Below are 22,658 nucleotides of genomic sequence, written 5' to 3' on the forward strand. Positions count from 1 at the left end.
ATGTCAGTTTTTCCTGAGTTTAGCTTAAGGCAGTGCAAGCTCATCCATGAGTCGACTGCCATCATGCAATCCCTGAATCTTTTTACTGGCGACATGATATTTTTACAGATGTACAGGACAATTTGTCGTCCGCGTAGGACGTTAATGCCATCGCGAGCAATCTAATTGGTGCCACCAATTCAGATACATGAACATTCAAAAGTGTAGGGCTTATAGAGGAGCCCAGAGGTACCCCACATGGGAGAGTGAAGGATGGAGAGGCATAGTCGCCCAAGGCAACTGATTGTATACTATCAGATAAAAAAGAGGAAACTAGTGCAAATGCCTTATCTGAATTGCCAAGAGTATTCAGATGGTTAAGTAGCATCTTATGGTCAAACCGTGTCAATCTAATTGGTGCCACCAATTCAGATACATGAACATTCAAAAGTGTAGGGCTTATAGAGGAGCCCAGAGGTACCCCACATGGGAGAGTGAAGGATGGAGAGGCATAGTCGCCCAAGGCAACTGATTGAATACTATCAGATAAAAAAGAGGAAACTAGTGCAAATGCCTTATCTGAATTGCCAAGAGTATTCAGATGGTTAAGTAGCATCTTATGGTCAAACCGTGTCAAATGCTGCCGATAGGTCAATCAAAATAAGGACTGCAGCACCTCCTGAGTCTAAAACTGCTATGATTTCAACTGTAGCCTTTTATTAAGGCTGTTTCGGTGCTATGTTCTGCCCGGAATCCAAATTGGGACTCGTCCAGAAAATTGTGTTCATGTAGATATATTGTGGGCTGGTTATTCATGACTTTTCACACCAGTTTAGCTGGAAGTGGAAGACGAGAGATAGGCCTATAGTTACTTGGATTTGATGCATCAAGGTTAGATTTTTTCAAAAGGGGCAAAATCGAAGCCCTCTTCCAAAAAGAGAAAAAAACACCTTCTGTGAACACTGAGTTAAAAATGGAGGTTAATCTGGGGGCCAAGGATCTCAGGGGCTTGTTTGAATATTGCGGGAGGAAAGGGATCATGGGGAGAACCCGATTTTGCTTTTAAAATATGAGTGGTTATGTCATCCACGGTTACTGCTCTGAATTCTGAAAATGTGGGAGCACTCGGGCATTGTGGTCTAACTATATTATAAGTATCAGATCTTACCCTATTATCGAAAGTAATATAGATTAGCTCCACTTTGTTTTGAAAATGCTGTGCTAGTGAATTACAAAATTCCTGAGCTTGCTCATTCCTTTTTCTTTCAGGGAGTGTGGAAAGTTTAGTCACCCCCCGAAAGAGATATTTAGAGGAGTTGTCTGCCTCCTTGATTTGTTTAGAAAAATAAGAACATTTTTCTGACAAGATCAGTTTTTTATAATCAGCTAATTAGATCTTGTACTTTGCAAGTTCATGTTCATTATAGTTTGTTCTACAACAAATCTCCTGTCTTCTACACTCCTGTTTTTAGATCTAAGGGTGTCCGAAAACCATTGAGCTGATGGGGTTATCCTGTTGCTCAAGGTTTTTTTTAAGGGAAGCTATATTATTGGCAGTCGCCATGAGCCACTGGTTAAAATGAATGGAGGCGTGATCCGCCTTTTGAGGTAGTTTCATTTGCGAGCGAGAAAGCAGGAGATTAAGCAAGTTGTTATCTACCTGTTTCCAATTGCGGTATGATCTAGATGACAAATTAGATAAACTAGGTTGGTCCTTGAATAAGTTGGTAAGCTCGAAAATAATGGCACAATGATCAGTCCAGGTCAGGGGTAGAATCTCCTTAATCTTAATTGAGTCACAATTAGTGAAAATTCCATCCAATGTATGGCCTGCCTGATGTGTGGGGCCCAGGACCCTTTGGCTTAGACCTGCCAATGTCATGGTGTCAAGTAAGGAAATAGTATTTGGATCAGTGATAGCGTCAAGATGAAGATTAAAATTGCCCAGTATGACAGCGTTGTACTCAAAGGCACAGGTCTCAAGAAGTGCATCAAGGAAGGTGAGGAACACATTCTTAGCCCCAGGGGAGCTACCAGTACTCCCAGCCTCTGGGAAGGCCCAGAGATTCCCTAAAATCTTGAAAAACTTTCACTCCGCCATGCCATGTTAAAATTGAGCAACAATTAGCTACTCCATTCTATCATGTGATTGGCGGAGCCCCGCCTTTGACCCTGACTTGGAATTGTTGGAGAGAAGGCAGTTGGGGCATGAGGGAAGTTTGACACAGGGAGGCTCCTGTCTCGTACAGTCAAGGTCTAACTTGTGGTGTATTTGCCTAATTTTTGGATTGCATTGGCTGTAAGACCTAAAAGTCTTTCAAAAAGACAGCTCTATAATAAAACCTTTACAGAGGATGAATTGTTTGAAGCAAACAAAGCTTGTTACCATGAACATCATTTAGGGGTCGCCAGCTGCGACACCTGTCTTGCCCCTTGCTACCCCTGGCACTGCTTTTGCGACCGCTGGCCTCAGAGGTGGCAAAATCAGTGCCTGAAACACAGGGGCTGCTCTTATTAATAGATACTGGTTGGATCTCCACTTGCCTGGTTTCTGTCGATTTTCTTTATTTTACGAACACTGAATAATATTATTCACTATTGGTGTGATAAAAAAATGTAGTACATTAGCTGGAATATGACCCTATCTAGAAGCTAAGGTAAGTAAAACATGCTGTTAAATGTATGTTGTATGCATGCTTGATGATGAGTGTGTTTATGTGAACAAGAGTGTGTGAATGTGTTAGTATTTTTAAGCATGTGCGTGAGTCAAAGTAAAGGTCAAATGGTGTGCAATGGCACTTCTGCTACCCCTGGCCTTTTGTGAATTGACGTACATGCTTGTTACTGGACTGTACTTCGTGAATATTAGATCTGGTTTAGAGGTGGAGGTGAGACTTCTAAGATGGAAGAAGTGGGGTTGATCACTGCCTTTCTCCTTTACAGTGGGTTAAACCCTCTGCCCTCCTTTGCTCTTCTCCAATAAACAGAGAGGATATGAACAGACCTCTATACCAGGCACATTAATCTTCTGAACTCTCTTTCTCGGGTATGAAGGAAGTCGAAAGGGTTAAAAGGATCTGACCTACAGGTAAGTCTGCTGATTTAACAACAGCCCAGTGCCTCTGACAGGCTGATAGGATTGGGGAAAATGTACAGCTGAAAGCTGGCCTGTTGATTTTGAAAGATTGGTATGTCTGAAAAGGCAGCCAGAATGGGGCAATGATAGTTCCCAGTCAGCTATGAGCCAGGGTTGCAGGGAGAAATGCCTGGCATGGCTCTTGAAGCAAAACTCCAGACTCAGCTCTGGCCTATTCACTTTTACGTTAACAGGGGAATCTGGAACAGACACCTTAATATGAAATGTGGCTTAGGAAAACTGATATAAACACAGATAAAATGTATTTGAATGACTGTATGGATGTACTATTTGTGATATTATAATGCATTATTTTGCATCTAGGAATCTTTCTAAGACAATTACTACAGCTTTGCGCAGTGAAAGAGAAAACTGGCGCACATATGCAAGCAATTCGGAAAATATAAGAAGGCTTTTTTTGTTTTGCATGTAAAAGTTATGTCTCTTTTGACCCCAAGTGTCACACACGATCTCACTAGTTGACACTGATCAATGTTAAATTATAGAGGGAATTGCATCACTCTTACCTCAGAGGTGAGATTTCGAAGGGTTTCATTGGTAGACATCCACCCTTGGCAAGGATTGATCTGTGAGAAAAGAAAAAAATAATATTTTGAAAGAATGAACAACATTGCGGATAGGACTGGTGATTTTTTATGACACGGTTGTTACAGAAGCATTTCCATTCCCATTGCCGTATTTGTACCAGTATATAATTTGAATGCCTCTATTATATATGCACTCTCTACTTACTCTATTCGCCCTCACTCTCTTCTCACAAAACAGATTTAATGTCCTTTAGGCTTTCTGATGCAGGTCTTTCCCCATCAGAGGATCTCTTCTCTGCCCTCTTGTAAATGTATATTCTTTTTTATATAAATGTTGCTTCAAGAACAGGACAGGCTATCTACAAAAGATAATGGGCCTTATTTATGAAGGCCTTGCGCCGCCGGTGCGTCACTTTTTCCCATGTTAAAAGTGACGCAGCGGCGGCGCAAGGCCTTCATAAATAAGGCCCAATGATTTCTATCGAGGTTGGACATACTTTTTGACAGCTTTATTTAGTTATGTATTTAGTCAATACAAAGGGAGAAACGTTGAAGGTTAAGTTTTAAAATGACAACCCCCAATTTCTCCTAATCGGTTTTAAGTTAAGGCTTCAAGAAGATGCTACAAATGTCACATGTTCAGAGCCAAGTTTTGGCACATTAAATTGCTTCTGTACACCTTTTTGCCTTGAGTTCCAAATAAATGGGAGGGCTATGCTTTCAGAGAATTTTTTCAGGGAAAGTTTGGTTAACACAAAGCTACCAGCCTGAGTACTGCCTTGTAGAGTCTGAGGGATGAGGGAATGTGCTAGCTCAAACGACTGCCACAATGACAACCACAAGCCTATAAACACATAATCCACTATGGAGCCTAATGCTACTGCGTCCAGGTGGATTACATAGAATCGTAGAAAAGAAAGCGTAAGAAAGAGGTGTGGGAATCTTTACGCCTGCTTCACATAGATTTCCATATAAGTAGGTCTGACTTAAGGCCGGATGTATGGCAGTGTTTTGCAGTTGCAAACCCTGCGTTCGCAACATCACAGCATTTGTGACCGAAAAAAGAGTGTTTTGAGATTTATAAAACCCCTTTTTCGGTGGTAACCATTTCTGAATTATGGGAAAGCGATGTCCCTCTATCCTAATTGCAATTTACAATGGCATGTATTAATAATGTGTGACTGAATTTGCAAACATTTGTATATCACGCATAGGCTTATCTGTTGGGTACCGGGAGGCCTTTTGCACAATTTCTCTAATTTCATGCCCTTTGCTGGGCCTTCCAAAAAGCTAGGGGGCATATTACCAACAACTAGCGATAATTAACGCTATATTGGCTTAGCGGCAATAATATTATCGCCAAGCTTCGCCGATTTTTATCGCTTAGAAGCCTTGCTATTACCAAGGTTTATCTCCTAAGCGATAAAAATCGGCCGCAATGCATGAATATCGCTGAAAAGTCAGCGATATTCATGCATTACCGAGCTAATGCTCTTAGCCATGTTATCCACCTACCATTGGATAACATGGCTAAGAACTGCTCTGGGCAGGCGTTAGCTTTTGGAGATATTCACGCTTAGCCCGAATATTTCCAAAAGTAGGTAATAGGAGATAGCGATGTTAGCGACTGTTTCCAGTCGCTAACATCTTGGCACGCCCACTTTGCATGTCATTAGCGATAATTATCGCTGACATGCAAAGTGGACCCCAAGATGATCGCTATCTCCTACTAGCTGTCGCTAACTGGTGTTAGCGACAGCTAGGTAATAGGGCGATGAAATTATCGCCGCTTTAGCGGGAAAAATTCCTGCTAAAGCGGTGATAAGGCCCTTGGTAATATGCCCCTTGGTTTCTACCAGGCTCCTACTATATCCTATTGAGATCGTTAAAAACGACGGACACGATATCCATCACGCTTGTGACGGAGTTTTCCATCTGCCGAGATCTAAATAAGGCCCTGTGTCTTTTCCCACCTGGCTTCAAACCGCTATGAAGCTGCGTTTGTGATCTCTTCTGTATTTGTAAGCATTGCCGCCAGTTCACACCGCAAACAAACTTATATGTCTCTCTAATGCTTCCATCATAATTACCTCAATAAAATATAAATAAAGTATGTGGAAAGCTCGAGTAAGGTTCAATTAGGGGATAACTGAGAATAGCGCCACAGAGTCCTCTGCAAAGTGCCGCTCACATGGACAGCCCTGTACAGCATCAATCAAAGGGATGGTTACGTATAGCACCGTTCTGAAGAACGGTTTCTGAGTGAAGCGAGACTCATGAGGTCAGCTCCCTATAGAGCCCTATACTGTAATACATGTGTACTTACAAACATTTTCCCGGGGGCCACAATGTTTGCTCTTTAGTGGGACTGAGGACTGCACTGGTGCCAGTGGGGGGTGGGGGTGTAATTTGGGTGTAGAGGAAGCAAGCATGTACATGTACTGGCTGAACTCAATTGCGCAATGTGAAACCGGAAAAACTGGGATAAATCCTAGCTTCTCCACTTGACCAAATTGTGTGACCCTGGGCAAAGGTTTTATTTCAATTTCCCTCTTTTTTTTTAATTATCACATAGAAGGACCTCGAAATACATGACTTCAGCATGCGTGCTGTACAAAACTACCTCCTGTGCTTGTATATAATGACTAATAGCATTGTTGTCCGGGTGGGATGGGGAAGAATGAACGTTTCTAAATTCATGCTTGAAAACGATCACTTTAAAAAATACCTCTGAATGCACTGCTGTAATTTTATTTACTAAGGTGAAATGGTTCTACAGGTCAATGAAATACAGTTTTCGAATTTTGAAAAGACTATCGTGTTGTTACATATTTGCTGTCTTTAAAAATGAAGGTCTTCCTAAAGTTAAGGGCCTAGTTACTTCCTTTTTTTTTAACTGCATTTAACCTTTGAATAAGTGCTTTCTGTATATTTAACATTTTTTAAATGTTAATGGTGAGTCAAGTCAACAGCAGCCCAGAGCTGCTGCTGCTCAGGGGGCCGCATGTAAAGGTCAGGAGGGCCGCATGTGGCCCCCCGGGTCGGGCCGTACTGTGAGTATCACTGCTGTAATATTTTACTAGACCGCCATTGTTGATAACGGTCCACTATAGAGTCTGACAAGAATGCACCTGCCTGCAGACTGGGCTCCTTCTGCACATTTGTGGTCTGTCTATAGATTTAGGGGTCGACCTAGTTTTTCATCTTTCAGTGATAGATAAAGGGAGTCTCAGTGGTATGGGTAATGCTCTATTACTTACCGGTAATCTTCATTACTCCGGGTCCCGTTGTCCTCGTCCCATTCATTTACAAAGTGGAGATGCCCATCTCCCGACAGAAAAAAACAAGAGGAATGCTGGGGCACTAATACAGCCCCTCCCCCCGGGAGTACATAAGCAGTACTTACCCAGCAGCCCTCCTGTACTAACAAGCCCAGACCGGAAGGCCGGCCGCCCGGGAGGGAGGGAGGGGCGCATGAATGGGACGAGGACAACGGGACCCGGAGTAATGAAGATTACCGGTAAGTAATCGAGCATTACCCCCAGGTCCCTTATGTCCTCACCCATTCATTTACAAAGTGGAGAAATACCAAAGCAGAAATCCGGCCTTCCGCACGCACAAGCACACCCAGGAAACCACAACAACGCAGCAACCCAAGGGCGCACCGAGAAGGAGGAAAGGAATACCGCAGAGAAACAACCGGACTGCAACCCAGCACAACACAGCAGGGAAGCACCGGAGACAAAAAAAAAAAGGCCAGGGCTGCAAAAAGGAAGCCGCCAACCCGAGAAACCGGAAACCGGGACCGGGACCAGGACCAGGACACAAAGGACCCGCCAAAACAAACCACCGGAGAAGGCCGTCAAGCCCGGAACCAGCAGAAAGGCCCACAGGACCCGGCAGATACACAAGGAAAACCTAGACAACACGGAAGGAAGCCAAAGAAAAGAACGGTCAACAGATCGCAGGAACAAGCACCCCGACCAAAAAGGAAGGAGAAAGCACAGGCCACAAAACCGGCCAACCTCCCAAAACCAAGGACACGACCCCAAGACACAGGAGGCAGAAACCCGGCCGGGGAGGCCCATGAAGCAACAAGAACCCAGGAGCCGGCCAGGACTGAGAACCCGACCCGAAGGACAGGGAAGGGGGAAGAACCCCAAAACCCCAGAACCCAGCCGAAAGCCCACCAAGCAAGGAGAGGCCCTCAAGACTGGAACAAAACCAAGAAACCAGGAAGGTCATAGAGACAACGACCACAACCCCAGAAAAACCCCAGCCCCAAAGGGAGGGAACACAAGGTAGAAGGGGAGCACAGAGCAACCGGGAAACCCCAGCAGCCGCCCAACGAGCCGAGAGGGCAGCACAAAAGAAGGCGCCCACACGGCACAGGACCTCCCAGGAACCACACACCCAGGCCAGACAAGCAGCAAGGGCAGGAGCAGCGCAAAAAGAAACCCAGGAAACAACGCCAACAGAACCAGGAAGCCAGGACCAGAGCAAGCAACCCGACCACACAGGTGGAACGACAGGCCCAAGCAAACGCCAGAAGGAGCCCACACAGCACCCAAACGAAAACAAAGGGCAGGTGGAAAAGGAAACCCCCAGCACAAAACTGCCAGACCACACAGAAGGCCAAAGCGGAAGCAGAAGGAGAAAAGCAGAGGACCAACCAGAAGGAAACCAAAACACAACCCGCAGCCAGGAGGAAGGACCCGCCCGCACAGGCCAGAACACCACAAAACCGCACCTCAACCAGAGAGGGAGTGGGCGGGGCACCCAAACAGACCCACACCCGGGACCAGAACCCGGGGGGAAGCAAGGGAGGAAGAAGCGAGCCAGGACCCCAGAACCAAGAAAGGAACAGTAGACGACAGGCAACAAACCTCCACAGCAGTCCGAAGGACAGCACAGCCGGAAAGCAGGAGGCAGAGCCAGAGGTCACACAGTACCAGCAAGAAGGCCGCAGAGCCAGAGCCACAGAACCACACACAGGCCCACAACCCCGGGGAAAACAAGCCCGGGAAGAGAACCAACAGCCGGAGGAGGCCCACAAGGAACCACCAGGAAGCGGCCAGCACCCAGCAGCCCCAGGAGGCCAGGCAGGCACCAACCCAGCCTGACCAAATACAACCACCGATCAGATAGCGGAGCACGGGGACAGCACACCAACCCGGAGAACAGGAGGCACAACAGGAAACGGCAGCAGCCAGGAGGCCCCAGCCAGGAACAAAACAGGCAGGCACCAATGTAAAAACAGGAGGGGCGGACAGGAAACCCCAGAAGCAAGCCAAAGGCAAGCACAGGGGGAGCCAGTGCACAAGCAGCCTAGCCAAGCACACAGAAACGGCCCCTGGACAACACCAGAAGCCACAGGCCGGAGCAAAGGGAAGGCCACAGCATCAGGAAGACCCAGGCAGGAACCCAACCATGCACCCGGCCAGGAACAGACGAGAACAAGCGCAGGCAGGGAGGAACAGAGCACCCGAAAGAGCCCCCGGCACGACACTGGCAATCATCAAGGGGAACCATGCACAGCCCAGGGGACGGGAGGAACAGGGCTAGGAACCAGGAGCCCCAAAGGCCCACCATCCACACAGAAGCCTGGAAGGGAAAAACCAGGACACCCAAGCGGAACAGAGGCCACAAGAGCCAGACCGCAGTGGAGGCAAGTCACTGAGGGAGAACATCACAGCAGGCCAATCGGAACCAGGGGAGCCCACAGGATCCCCCCCCCCCCCCCCCCCCCAAAACCCCTGCAGCAGTCCAAGGAGCAGAAACACTGATCTACCAGCAGGCGGGGCAGGGAGCCCGAAGCAGAGGGGGAACAGACCACACCCCCAACAAGCCGACGCCGAAGAAGATAGAAGCCACACCGAAAAAGATCAGCAGAGGGCAAGGGGCAAGACAGCAGGCAGAAAAACCCCAACAACACAGGGAATCCCAGGAGCAAACAAATACAGAGCCAGCGAAAGGAAACAGCCACCACAGAGGCGACCGGAACCCATGCCAACCTGAGGCAGCCCACAAACAGAAAGAGCAAATGCCCATAGAGCCGCCCAGACCAGGGGCACCCCCGAAGAAGAGAACCAGAGGGAGAAGACCCCCGGAACGCCCACCACCAGAGAACAGCAAGACCCGGGAGGGCCGGAGGCAAGGCCAAAGGCCAGGAACATCTGACAAGACACACTCCAGAAGGCAGGCCTGGCAACACCCCAGGACCGTCAGCAGCCGGACAGCAGGACAGCAGCGGCCAGACTCGAACACACGGGCCACGAGTTCCATCAGGCGTAGGCCAACGCCAAGCAGCACCTAGAAGAAGAAAAGGGGGGGGGGGCGAAAAACAGCCAGAGCGGGGGCCAACAACCCAAAAAGGCCCCCACCGTAAAGCAACCATAACAGACACCCACGCAGCAAAGGAACAAGACACTCCAGCTCTCCTAAGCCACATAAGTACGCCAGAAAACGGAAAGCAACCCAGGGACACAAAACCCCCGAATAAACCCCCCCCCACCAGGCCGAGCGCAGAAAGCATAGGCCACCAGAGAACCGGCAGGGGGAAAGTGCCAAACAGCATGAAGGACACGCCAGGCCAAGGGCGAGGCACTGCACCCAGGACAACCAACAGGGTGAACAGAGAAAGAAGAACACGCACAAACCCCCATAGCCACATGTCAAAACACGAGGAATGGCAGGACTTAAGCTAGACACCTAGAACCACCAAAGCTGCAGACAACTCGAAATCCCAGAGACTGGAAAAGCGTAGACCCGCTCACCACTAAACACAAAGAGCGGATCCCAGACGGCCAGTGACAGCAAAGGCAAGGCGGGGTAAAGCGCAGCAGTAAACTCCAGTGAGAGAGCCATCACCCAGGAAGAAAGGCGTCAACACCGAGCCGCAGTGGAACAGAAGGCAGGAGATGGGAACTGTGAACGCCCATCAAGGCATCCGCACAGTATGCAGGAAACATATACCCACAACCACCACAGAGAACACACGAGGCGCAGCCAGCAGATCCGAACACCTCCACAGAGCAGAGATCAAAAAAGCCACAGCATCACACACATGCACATAAACCTCCATCCGGGCGGCAGCAAAAATGAAGGAAGGGATAGCAGCAGCCTCGAAGACACCAGGGTCAGCAACCACCACGGAGGACTCCAGCAACTCAACCAGCGTGAATGTAAATGAAAACACGCACGCAACAGAAGGCTCAAGTCTTCACACCAGTAGGTGAACCACAGACAAGGAAGAAAGCGCCCACAGCATGCACAACAAACACCATGCAATGAACGTCTGCAGGACAGATATTAGAGCAAAAAATCGATGAAGCATGACAACACATCATCAAAAAGCTCCAGGAGTTCAAACGCTCCGAGCGCGCAAGGCAGAAAACAAAGGAACCCGAAAATGGGACTTACCCGGAGCGGGGGCCAACCCCAGGAACAAGGCCCCCACACCACCGTCCGCCCAGAATCCAGCAGGAGCCCATCCAGCGAGGCACGGCTCCCTGGCCAGGCTCGGGAAGCCGAGCCCGCGACCATGAAGCCATCGGGAACTCCAGCACCAGCCACAAAGGGCCGGGAAGTGCAAGCAGCACACAGCAAAGCTGGGAACTTCGCATTCTTCCAACACCGGCACCAAACAGAAACTGACTCCCAGCAAGCCCGGCAGGCCAGGAGGCAGTCCAGGGAACCCTGCGCCCATACAGCCAGGCAGCTGGGCGGGAGGAGAAGAGAAGCACCGCCACTCCAGCCCAGCAGAGTAGCACCAGCACACCATCCATTCTGTCGACAGACAGAAAAAAAGAACAGGAGGGCTGCTGGGTAAGTACTGCTTATGTACTCCGGGGGGAGGGGCAGTATTAGTACCCCAGCATTCCTCTTATTTTTTTCTGTCGGGATATGTGCATCTCCACTTTGTAAATGAATGGGACGAGGACATAAGGGACCTGGGGGTAATAGATGCCTCCTGCTATTAAGTGTTAGTTCAGTTTGCATCCTGAGCAATTTATGAGTTAATGTTAACGTAGTCATGATATTTTCTGCTCAGATGTACATTCAGCGCTTTGAAACATCCCTAGAGCTTTGAAACATCCTTCGAGGCTGCTTCTTGCCACGCTCCATATGTGGCATGGATACAAAAACAAACATTCATGCTACCACGTGTGACCTTTTTTTAACCACTTGACTGTATTTACTCCACAACGTATAAAATTATTCTATCCTCCCCACACTTTGGTTGATCACAGTCACAAAGCTATTTTCTTTTTTTTGTGCAGATTTGACCCAGTGGTATCTGGGAAATATAATCCTGAATCTATTGGCAAAAAGCAAAACTACAGCAACGGAAACCTGAAGCTTCCAGTCCACATTAGTAGCTCTTCAAGTCCTATTTTTGCAGATGAATTCTGGGACTCATAGTTCTAAATTTCTGATGGGATAAACAGAACTACAAATACAAGAATGCAAACTAGAAACTTGAAATGGGCGGACTACATCTGTATCGCATAGAAAAGCTCTGTGACAATGCAAATAATAAAAAAAATAACAGGACTTGGTGAACTACTCACACAACATGAAACTCCAAAAGAATGTGAAGAATAAAACCAGCACTAGATGACCTTCTAGTGTGTGAGAAGCAGCATCTTTCACCAGTAGACTGTTCGAAGGGGCAAAGTAGGATACATATGGATTCTCTACCTTGACGAAAGGGTGACCCTCCCCGAATAGACCATGCAGCAATTAGGACAACATAACTAGGTTATTCCTAACTGAAAGAACATAAGTGAGAGGTAGGTCCTCTCCATATACGTATTCTTTCTCTATGGGTATTCTGCACCAACTACTTGCAGTATAGGGACTCATAGATACAGCACTGGTGAATGCCATAGGCCAATAGGCCAACGGAAGGCAGAAACATGAATATTTACTCATATACAGTGATGCATATTGGTCATTACACCCATATATGCCTCCCTTAATTAGTTTTTTAGTAATGTTTTAATATACCTAGGATACCACCTGAATAAAGGACACTTTTGTGGTCTCTCCTATAGGCCAAACATACCACTGCCGTGACACCACCGCCGCCGCACCGCCGGCCCTGGATTACACTTGTAATGTGGCGGGCGAGAGGCCAAGGGCTTTCTGGTCTTCCTGGGACCGCTGCATCGGCAGTCTGACGGGAAGACCGTCAAACTTGTAATTGGGGCCTAAGACTGAAGCCCAGGAGGAAGTCGATGGTCTGGAAGAGCCGCTGACTAATAGCAGTACAGGAATCGAGAGTGTGTGGGAGGCAGCCAATGGTAAATAAAGGTAAGTAATGGGCGGGCTCTAAGCCCCTTTAAAATATTTTTTTTATTTAAAAGATTTCGCAAGCAGTGTGAAGCGATAATAAAAATGAGGAGAAGATGTAACATCCTGTTGACCTCCATCATGCCTGCTTCCATGATTACTACAGAAGGTTAAAGCAATATCGTAATGCATCGGGCTCACGGTGTTCAAGCCAGTGCTCAGGGGAGGGGATGTCTGCTATGCTAATGCCTTTAAAATATTATCATCGTAATCTTTGAAGTCTGGCGCTGATAAGCATCATAAATGTTAAATGGTTTGAAATAAAACTGTAATTAGAATATAATCGCTCATCCATCCAATGTGTTGTACCAATGAGCAATGGGGCCACACATTTAAAAAAGAGGAAGTGAAGTAAAATGCTTGCAGCTTCTTGAATAAAACGTATTAGAGCTTAATTTTACGTTAAAAGAGTAGCATAAGCACCGAAACAACTCATGGGGAAAATGGCTTACTTTGCGAAGCAGAAGGTGGCCTATAGACTGCAACTTGTGATGAATTGGTGGTTAATGGGCTATTTGCTTTTTCTGATAATAAATCATGAATGGTGTCACCATTTGACTATACAAAAGAACTAAAAGCTACCAGGTACCCCATAGTTTTTTGTCGGCGATAACCATGATTAATAGAATAATGAACACTTACTTGAAGACAACTTAGGAATGAATAAACTTGTTCGTATGTGATGTCTTTGTTCAACTGGCCTGTAAAACATACATATTACATCAATCCAGATTTAGAACTCAAAATATAGACATTTTAAGAAAGTTAAACTTTAAGAACATAGGCACTCAAGGCGGCCTTGGCAGGCACATTTGATATCAACTTCCTTTTTTAAGATTTTTTTTATTGTTCCCAGCAACAAATTACATACAGCTTTATATCATCAAATAATGAAGAATACATACAATACATCCATGCATAAATAAGTAAATAAAAGGCAGCTTAGACCAGTAATCCAAAATTACACAACTAACCAATATACCATTCAATACATTTCGAATCAATCCTCATTATATTACCGAAAAGCCCCCCAAATATTTATACCAGTCTGTCTCTTTCTAAGACCTTTGACCGAAAATAGCCCCCATTCCAATTTATACAAATTATACATTCGAGCTCTTCATACTTCAAATTTTGGAGGATCTTTCTGAAGCCACTCAGCTGCAATACAAAGACGAGCTACAGTCATAGAAAAAAAAGCAAATATCGATGTTTATTAAGACCATTCAGAGAGCTATTTGTAGACGTCTTACCCAATAACATCATAGAAGGAGTAATGATCAAAGGAAGCTTTATAACCAATGACAAAAACTTTTCTATATCTGTGATATATCTATGTAGTTTATCACATTTAAAAAAACATGAATACTGTCTGCATCAGCCTACCCACATCGAAAACATTTCCCCTTGTCCCCACTCCCCCACTTAGCCATCCGTGCGGGGGTATAATATAAATCAAATAAAGTCTTAAAAAACGGAATTTTTAAATTCGCAGACATCAATAATTCTCTAGACATACCAATAAGTTCCTTGATCAAAATATCTGAGTCTCCCAATCCTTCCATCCATTTCCTATTGTGCCTATCAAGATCATCTGGTCTTCCAGCTAGCAAAATCTGATATAGAGCTCCAATTTTAAGCTGTCGTCTAACCCCCTCTACAACATCATCAGGTCGCATATTAACCTTGATTCGAAATAAAAAGTCCCTAATTTGCAAAAATTTAAAGAACTGTGCTCTGGGAAGAACGTATTGTAAGGCTAGCTCATCAAATGTTTTACATAAACCATCAGAAGAATACAGGTACCCTAGTTGCTGATACCTTTCTTCCTCCAAGTTTGCGAAACATTATCCCCAAATATTCCAGCCAAATATTTGCATGCATTCAGGGGTGTATAATATGAGATTTTCCCAATTGTCTTTAGTTTTCTAATAGTTTTCCAAACTTTAAATGCACTAATCAATACTTTAAATCGTGTATGTTTAAAATAACTACCATCCAGTTCTAAAAACAAGCATTGTAGGTGCCAAGGCATTATTACCCGCTCCCTCTCCAGTGAGTAACACCTGCATTCTCAATAAAAACATGTTACATAGTATAAAGCAAAATCAGGTACCGCAAGGCCCCCTCTCTTGAGAGGTAAGGTCATAAATCTCATCTCACATCTGGGCCTGCCAGGACTCCATATAAATTTCCCACAGATAGACTGCAAATATTGTAATCTAGGCTTTGACACTTCCAAGGGTTTTGACCGAAATATATAAAGGACCTTGGGGAGGACATTCATTTTGATGATATTACAGCGTCCAATCACTGTAAAATACAAACGGTCCCATCTATCCAAAGAGGCTTTTACTTTATGTATGAGCAGGTTCCAATTTGCATCCATTAACTCAGCCATCGAGACTCTAATCTGTATACCCAAATAGGTCACTTCTCTGACGACCCTTTCATCTTCCCATAATATGCTATCAGAACATAGAATTTGCATTTTTGACTCATTTAATTTATATCCAGCAACCGAGCCAAATTCTTTGGCTAGGCGCTCAATCTCCTTAATCGCAAGAGATGGGTTCACTGTCGTCACGGCTATATCGTCCGCGTACGCGAAAACTGAAAATTGATAGTTATACACCTGAAATGGAGGGATACAGATATTATGCGACAATTTTTCTATAAAAGGATTTATATAAAGGGCAAACAATAGGGGTGAGCAAGGGCAACCCTGTCGGGTGCCCCTAGTTATGTTCACCGTGTCCGAAAGCATTCCCATTACCGAGATCCTAGCAGTAGGATCTTTATATAACGCCTGCAATGCTACGATACATTTTTTACCAAATCCAATTTTCTCCAAACGTTGCCACAGATAATCCCATTGGACGCGGTCCAACGCTTTCTCCGCGTCCAATAAAATCAATGCTAAATCCCTCTTTTCAGTCCCTGCAATATCAAATAACGTTACGACTTTGTTCACGTGTGCCACAGTACCCCGCTTAGGAATAAAACCATGTTGGTTCAATGAGACCAGGGGCCTTATCATTCTAGACAAACGGCTGGCCAAAATTTTAGAATATATTTTGTTATCACTATTCAGTAAAGAAATTGGGCGTTATGATCCCATTAGTTCTGGCGGCTTATCCTTTTTACAGAACACTGCAATCGAAGCATCTGACCATGACCTGGGTGGATGTCCAGCCTGTGGTAACAGTACTACCTTTAACATCTCTTCTTTAATTAAATAAAAAAAAATCCTATAAACCTCCCCCGGAATCCTGTCTGGCCCTGCCGCTTTGCCCAGTGCTAAACTTTTAACCGCAGTTTCCAGTTCTTCCATTGTGATCGGCCACTCAAGTTGCTCCGCAGAAGAGGGATCTAATAATTTTAATCCCTCTTCAAAAAATGCATTCTGATCCCCAGCAGTTCCCTGCTGCTGCGTATAAAGAGCAGCATAAAATTGTTGAAAAATTGAGAGTATCTGCTGGGGGTCAGAATGGGGCTCCCCGTTCAGATTCCTCAGAGCCTGAATATTTGGAGCAGATACCTTCATTCTAACTCTCATAGCCAGCCGTTTCCCAATAGTTTCTCCAAATTCGTGGCTTTGTTGCCTAAAAGTTAAATACTTCCTAGCGTTCTCAACACTCCAATACCCCAACACATTAGCCCGATGTTTTGCGACACTGTCTAACAGACCAGCCAAATCATTCTGGCCTGAAGCGATACCCTTCATTAAAGCACCTTCTGCCTCTGTCAATGCCTCATAATATCAACCTAGCTCCAATTTATGTTTTTTTTTTGCTAAGCTAAAACTTAAAACTTCCCACCGAAAACAAGCCTTAAAGGTATCCCAAACTGTGGCAACAGATGCCGTGCCGTTGTTATTTTCGAAAAAACCCTTAATCCAATTATCAATATATTCCTGAAATTCTTCATTTAAACACAATTTCCGATCAAATGTAAAGTTATTAAATATAGATCTCTTCCTCCCTAAAGCTAATTCAAGAACAATTGGTGCATGGTCCAACGAGACCCTTGGGTAAACCTGAATTGTTGCATCTGTCAGTAATGAAGTAGGGGCAAAAAAATAATCTAACCTTACTAATTTTTTATGAGGATGGGAATAAAAAGTATAGCCGATATCACCCCCCCCCTTATTTTCCCCCATACATCCACCAACCCATGATCACATAGTAAATTACAAAGTGCTTTAAAAACTTTGGGCTTCCGTCCACTATATTTATCAGGCCCATCCTGTATTGCTTGATTGGTTAAATTTATATTTATAACGCCACAGACAATCAATGGTTGCGGCCATGTGGCCAATTCGACATTAAGCTCAACTAAAACTCTCACATTGTCAACATTAGGGCCATATATAGTGCAAAGCGTAATTTTTTGTCTCTCCAAACCACATTCAGCTATAGTCCATCGCCCATTTTTGTCCGATATTATGCGGCCAATCTTAACAAAATTCCTCCTGGCCAGAATAGCTACCCCCCGAATCATACTAGTTTGACCAGATGCAGAAATTAAAGTAAACCCCAATTCGCTCAGGATACCCCTCTTAACCCAAGGGATATGGTTTTCCTGTATGCATAATAAGTCAGGCCTAATGTGTCGTAGCTCTGCAGCCACTTTTTGTCGTTTACCTACATTATTGAGACCTGAGACATTAAGTGAACATATCTTTATTCCTTCACGTGGCATTAAAGTATTTTTTATTTTCACCAATCCCCAATACCATCTTTCCCAGGTACAAGCTGCCCTCTACTACAAACATCTCCTGTATTCCTCGTAACCAGTTTCTTAAACATTTTTTTGCTGCTGTGAAGTTTTTTCCCCTTTTACCCCCCTAAGTGCTCCCCAACCCCCCTGACTTCCTCCCCCACTGTCCCTCCCCTAGTGCCCTCCTTCCACCCTCCCTTAGTCCCCTGCGTCCCCCCCCCATTAACGAAACTTTAGGACTCATGGTCCCGTTCTCGCTCGATGCACGGTGTACCCAGTGGTCGAAGTGGGAAATAAAAAGTAGGGGAACTGTGGGTGGGGAATCAGGGGGCAGGAATAACCGAAGATTGAATCAGTGGGCGGAGTCAGGGGTGTGGCTAGAAATAGCAAAACATACCAATTTTTTGTACGTTTAGCATTTCACTGACTAGTTCCAGCTTATAACGTTATTTAAATAAAACAATGGATAAACATGTTTATTTGAGGTTTAATTCAGGAAAAAGCAAACACTTATAGGGAATACAGGTTTATGTAAAGCGTGTGAAATATAAGCAGGAACAACATGTCACCTTAACCCTTTCGTTACTGCCGTCGGCCAACGTACGTCATGAGCATTACCTTTGTAGTGCTGCGCACGTCCGTTGGCCGACGCGGTCCTGCCCCCACATTAGAACGCCCGCACCGCGGCGGAATTGTTGCCGCAGTTAAGGTGTTAATGCTTTTACACTCATTGTTCAGAAATCCATGATTATTTTTTGTCTCAAACATTGAGGTCATGAATACAGGGCTCCTCATGTACACATGTGTTAAGCAGGGCTCAGAAGAGAAAGGGGAATCTAGACTCATGGAAACCCACAAAGGCTCCCTCATATTCATGTCAGCCAGCTAGCTGCTCAACCATAATATAGCAAAAAGAACAACTGGTGAACAGAATGCAGAACAATATCATACATTCACCCCAGTTCAGAGATCTGGGCTTAAATCCATTGTTTTTTGCTCACCATGCCATTCCAGTTTAGACCCAGCCAATTGCAAATCAGTCTTGATCCTGCACCCAATGTGAACAGTCCAGCCCGAACTGCCAGGCCATATGTATTCAAGTGTCCTTTCATTCGGGAAGTGAACACAAAGCAGTACCCACTGAACTATGCACATAAAATATTGCTCTTTGATATGCATGGTACATGTTCTTTGCAGCAGGCATATTCCCTTCTGCGCTACCTTAGATGAGTAAAAAAGCCACTAGACAAAACATGCTTTCATCTCTCTCCAGCAGGTACATTGATCACCAAAGTTATCTTGGCATTTGTATTGTTGACCAAAACCTGCTGAATATACAAAGAACTTTGCAGTGTTATTAAAACTCCTGCACTTGTACAAAAACGGTCCCCCCCCCCAAACTAAACTGGCCCCCAACCATTCCAGTCACCCTGGGAAACGCCCGCTCCTGCCCTTTCACTGCTCCTGTCCAGTCAGTACTCCTGCTCATGCTGAATCAACACTCCTGCTTCGTCAATTCCCCTGCCCCTCCGTTCTCCTGCCCCGTCACTTCTCCTGGCCCCTCACTTCTCCTGCCCTGTTTACTGCCCCAGCCCCGTTCAATGCTCCTGCCCCGTTCAATGCTCCTGCCCCATTCAATGCTCCTGCCCCGTTCAATGCTCCTGCCCCGTTCACCGCTCCTGCCCCGTTCACCGCTCCTGCCCCGTTCACCGCTCCTGCCCCGTTCATCGCTCCTGACCGTTCACCGCTATTGACCGTTCACCGCTCCTGTCCGGTCACTGCTCCTGCTCATGCCTAATCACTGCTTCTGCCCCGTCACCTCTCCTACCCCGTCACCTCTCCTGCCCCGTCACCTCTCCTGCCCCGTCACCTCTCCTGCCTGTCACTTCTCCTGCCCCGTCACTTCTCCTGCCCCCTCACTTCTCCTGCTCCGTTCACTGTTCCTGGCCCGTTCACCGCTCCTGGTCCGTTCACTGCTCCTGGCCCGCCACTTCTGCCCCGTTCACTACTCCTGCCCCGTTCACTGCTTCTGCCCCGTTCACTGCTCCTGCCACGTTCACTGCTCCTGCCCCGTTCACTGCTCCTGCCCCGTTCACTGCTCTTGTCCGTTCACCGCTCCTGCTCATGCCTAATCACTGCTCCTGCCCCTTTACTTCTAATGCTTCGTCACTTCTCCTGCCCCGTCACCTCTCCTGCCCATCACATCACCTGCCTGTCATTTCTTGTGCCCAGTCTCCTCTCCTGCCCTGTTGCCTCTCCTTCCCAGTCACTTCTCCTGCCCAGTCACTTCTCCTGCCCCATCACTTCTCCTGCCCATCACTGCTCCTGCCCCGTTCACCGCTCCTGCCACGTTCACCGCTCCTGCCCCGTTCACTGCTCCTGCCCCGTTCACTGCTCCTGCCCCGTTCACTGCTCCTGCCCCATTCACTGCTCCTGCCCAGTTACCTCTCCTACCCAGTCACCTCTCCTTTCCCGTTGCCTCTTGTGACCCGTCACTGCTCCTGGCCCTTCACTTTTCCTGCCCTGTCACCGCTCCTGCCCGTTCACTGCTGCTGCCCGTTCACTGCTACTGTTCGATCAGCACTCCTGCCCGATCACCGCTCCCGCCCCATCACTTCTCTTGTCCCATCACTTCTCCTGCCCCGTTCACTGCTCTTACCCGTTCACTGCCCCTATCCGTTCACTGCTCCTGCGGGTTACCGCTCCTGCCCATTCCTAATCACTGCTCCTGCCCCTTCACTTCTCCTGCCCCATCACTTTTTCTGCCCGTCACCTCTCCTTTCCTGTCACCTCTCCTGTCCCATCACTGCTCCTGACACGTCACCTCTCCTGCCCCGCCACTTCTCCTATCCATCACTTCGCCTGCCCCGTCACCTCTCCTGCCCCATCACTTCTCCTGCCCCGTTCACTGCTCCTGGCCGGTTCACTGCTCCTGGCCCGTTCACTGCTCCTGGCCCGCCACATCTGCCCCGTTCACTACTCCTGCCCCGTTCACTGCTCCAGCCCCGTTCACTGCTCCAGCCCCGTTCACTGCTCCAGCCCTTTCACTGCTCCTGTCCAGTCAGTACTCCTGCTCATGCTCGATCAACACTCCTGCTTCGTCAATTCCCCTGCCCCCTCCCTTCTCCTGCCCCGTCACTTCTCCTAGCCCGTCACTTCTCCTACCCTGTTTACTGCTCCTGCCCCGTTCAATGCTCCGGCCCCGTTCAATGCGCCTGCCCTGTTCAATGCTCCTGCCCCGTTCAATGCTCCTGCCCCGTTCACCGCTCCTGCCTGGTTGACCGCTCCTGCCCCGTTCACCACTCCTGCCCCGTTCACCGCTCCTGCCCCGTTCACCGCTCCTGTCCGTTCACCGCACCTGTCCGGTCACTGCTCCTGCTCATGCCTAATCACGGCTTCTACCCCGTCACCTCTCCTGCCCCGTCACCTCTCCTGCCCCGTCACTTCTCCTGCTCCATCACTTCTCCTGCCGCGTTCACTGCTCCTGGCCCGTTCACTGCTCCTGGCCCGTTCAATGCTCCTAGCCCGCCACTTCTGCCCCGTTCACTACTCCTGCCCCGTTCACTGCTCCTGCCCAGTTCACTGTTCCTGCCCCTTTCATTGCTCCTGCCGCGTTCACTGCTCCTGCCCCATTCACTGCTCCTGCCCCGTTCACTGCTCCTGTCCGTTCACTGCTCCTGCTCATGCCTAATCACCACTCCTGCCGCATTACCTCTAACGCTTTGTCATTTCTCCTGCCCCGTCACCTCTCCTGCCCATCACATCACCTGCCTGTCATGTCACCTGCCCGTCACTTCTTGTGCCCAGTCACCTCTCCTTCCCAGTCACTTCTCCTGCCCCGTCACTTCTCCTGCCCCGTCACTTCTCCTGCCCCATCACTGCTCCTGCTCCGTTCACTGCTCCTGCCCCGTTCACTGCTCCTGCCCCGTTCACTGCTCCTGCCCTGTTCACTGCTCCTGCCCGTTCACTGCTCCTGCCCCGTTCACTGCTCCTGCCCCGTTCACTGCTCCTGCCCCGTTCACTGCTCCTGCCCCGTTCACTGCTCCTGCCCAGTTCACTGCTCCTGCCCAGTTCACCGCTCCTGCCCCGTTCACCGCTCCTGCCCCGTTCACTGCTCCTGCCCAGTTCACCGCTCCTGCCCAGTTACCTCTCCAGCCCAGTCACTTCTCCTTTCCTGTTGCCTCTTGTGACCCGTCACTGCTCCTGGCCCGTCACTTTACCTGCACCGTCACCGCTCCGGCCCGTTCCCTGCTCCTGGCTGTTCACTGCTCCAGTTCGGTCAGCACTCCTGCCCGATCACCGCTCCTGCCCCATCACTTCTCTTGTCCCATCACTTCTCCTGCCCCGTTCACTGCTCTTATCCGTTCACTGCCCCTATCCGTTCACTGCTCCTGCCGGTTACCGCTCCTGCCCATTTCTAATCACCGCTCCTGCCCCTTCACATCTTCTGCCCCATCACTTTTGCTGCCCCGTCACCTCTCCTTTCCTGTCACCTCTCCTGTCCCATCACTGCTACTGACACGTCACCTCTCCTGCCCCGCCACTTCTCCTATCCGTCACTTCTCCTGCCCCGTTCACTGCTCCTGGCCCGTTCACTGCTCCTGGCCCGTTCACTGCTCCTGGCCCGTTCAATGCTCCTGGCCCGCCACTTCACCCCGTTCACTAATCCTGCCCCGTTCACTGCTCCTGCCCCGTTCACTGCTCCTGCCCCGTTCACTGCTCCTGTCCGTTCACCACTCCTGCTCATGCCTAATCACCGCTACTGCCCCATTACTTCTAATGCTTCGTCACTTCTCCTGCCCCGTCACCTCTCCTGCCATTCACATCACCTGCCTCTCATGTCACCTGCCCGTCACTTCTTGTGCCCAGTCACCTCTCCTGCCCTGTTGCCTCTCCTTCCCAGTCACCTCTCCTGC

General features: G+C 47.7%; 1 protein-coding gene across 2 annotated transcripts in view; it reads right to left on the reverse strand.

Annotated features, from left to right (window-relative positions):
- Positions 1-22,658, reverse strand: part of AOAH (acyloxyacyl hydrolase) — a 973,359-nt gene that overhangs the window by 98,627 nt on the left and 852,074 nt on the right. For both annotated transcript variants that reach the window (XM_086964832.1, XM_086964831.1), the window contains exons 17-18: positions 13,663-13,721; positions 3,643-3,702 (exon numbers count right to left, since the gene is read on the reverse strand). In XM_086964832.1, coding sequence (XP_086820958.1) covers positions 3,643-3,702; positions 13,663-13,721 — 119 coding nt within the window. The remainder of the gene's footprint in view (positions 1-3,642; positions 3,703-13,662; positions 13,722-22,658) is intronic.

Source organism: Lissotriton vulgaris, chromosome 4_1 (assembly GCF_964263255.1).
Source record: "Lissotriton vulgaris chromosome 4_1, aLisVul1.2, whole genome shotgun sequence".
NCBI lineage: Eukaryota > Metazoa > Chordata > Amphibia > Caudata > Salamandridae > Lissotriton > Lissotriton vulgaris.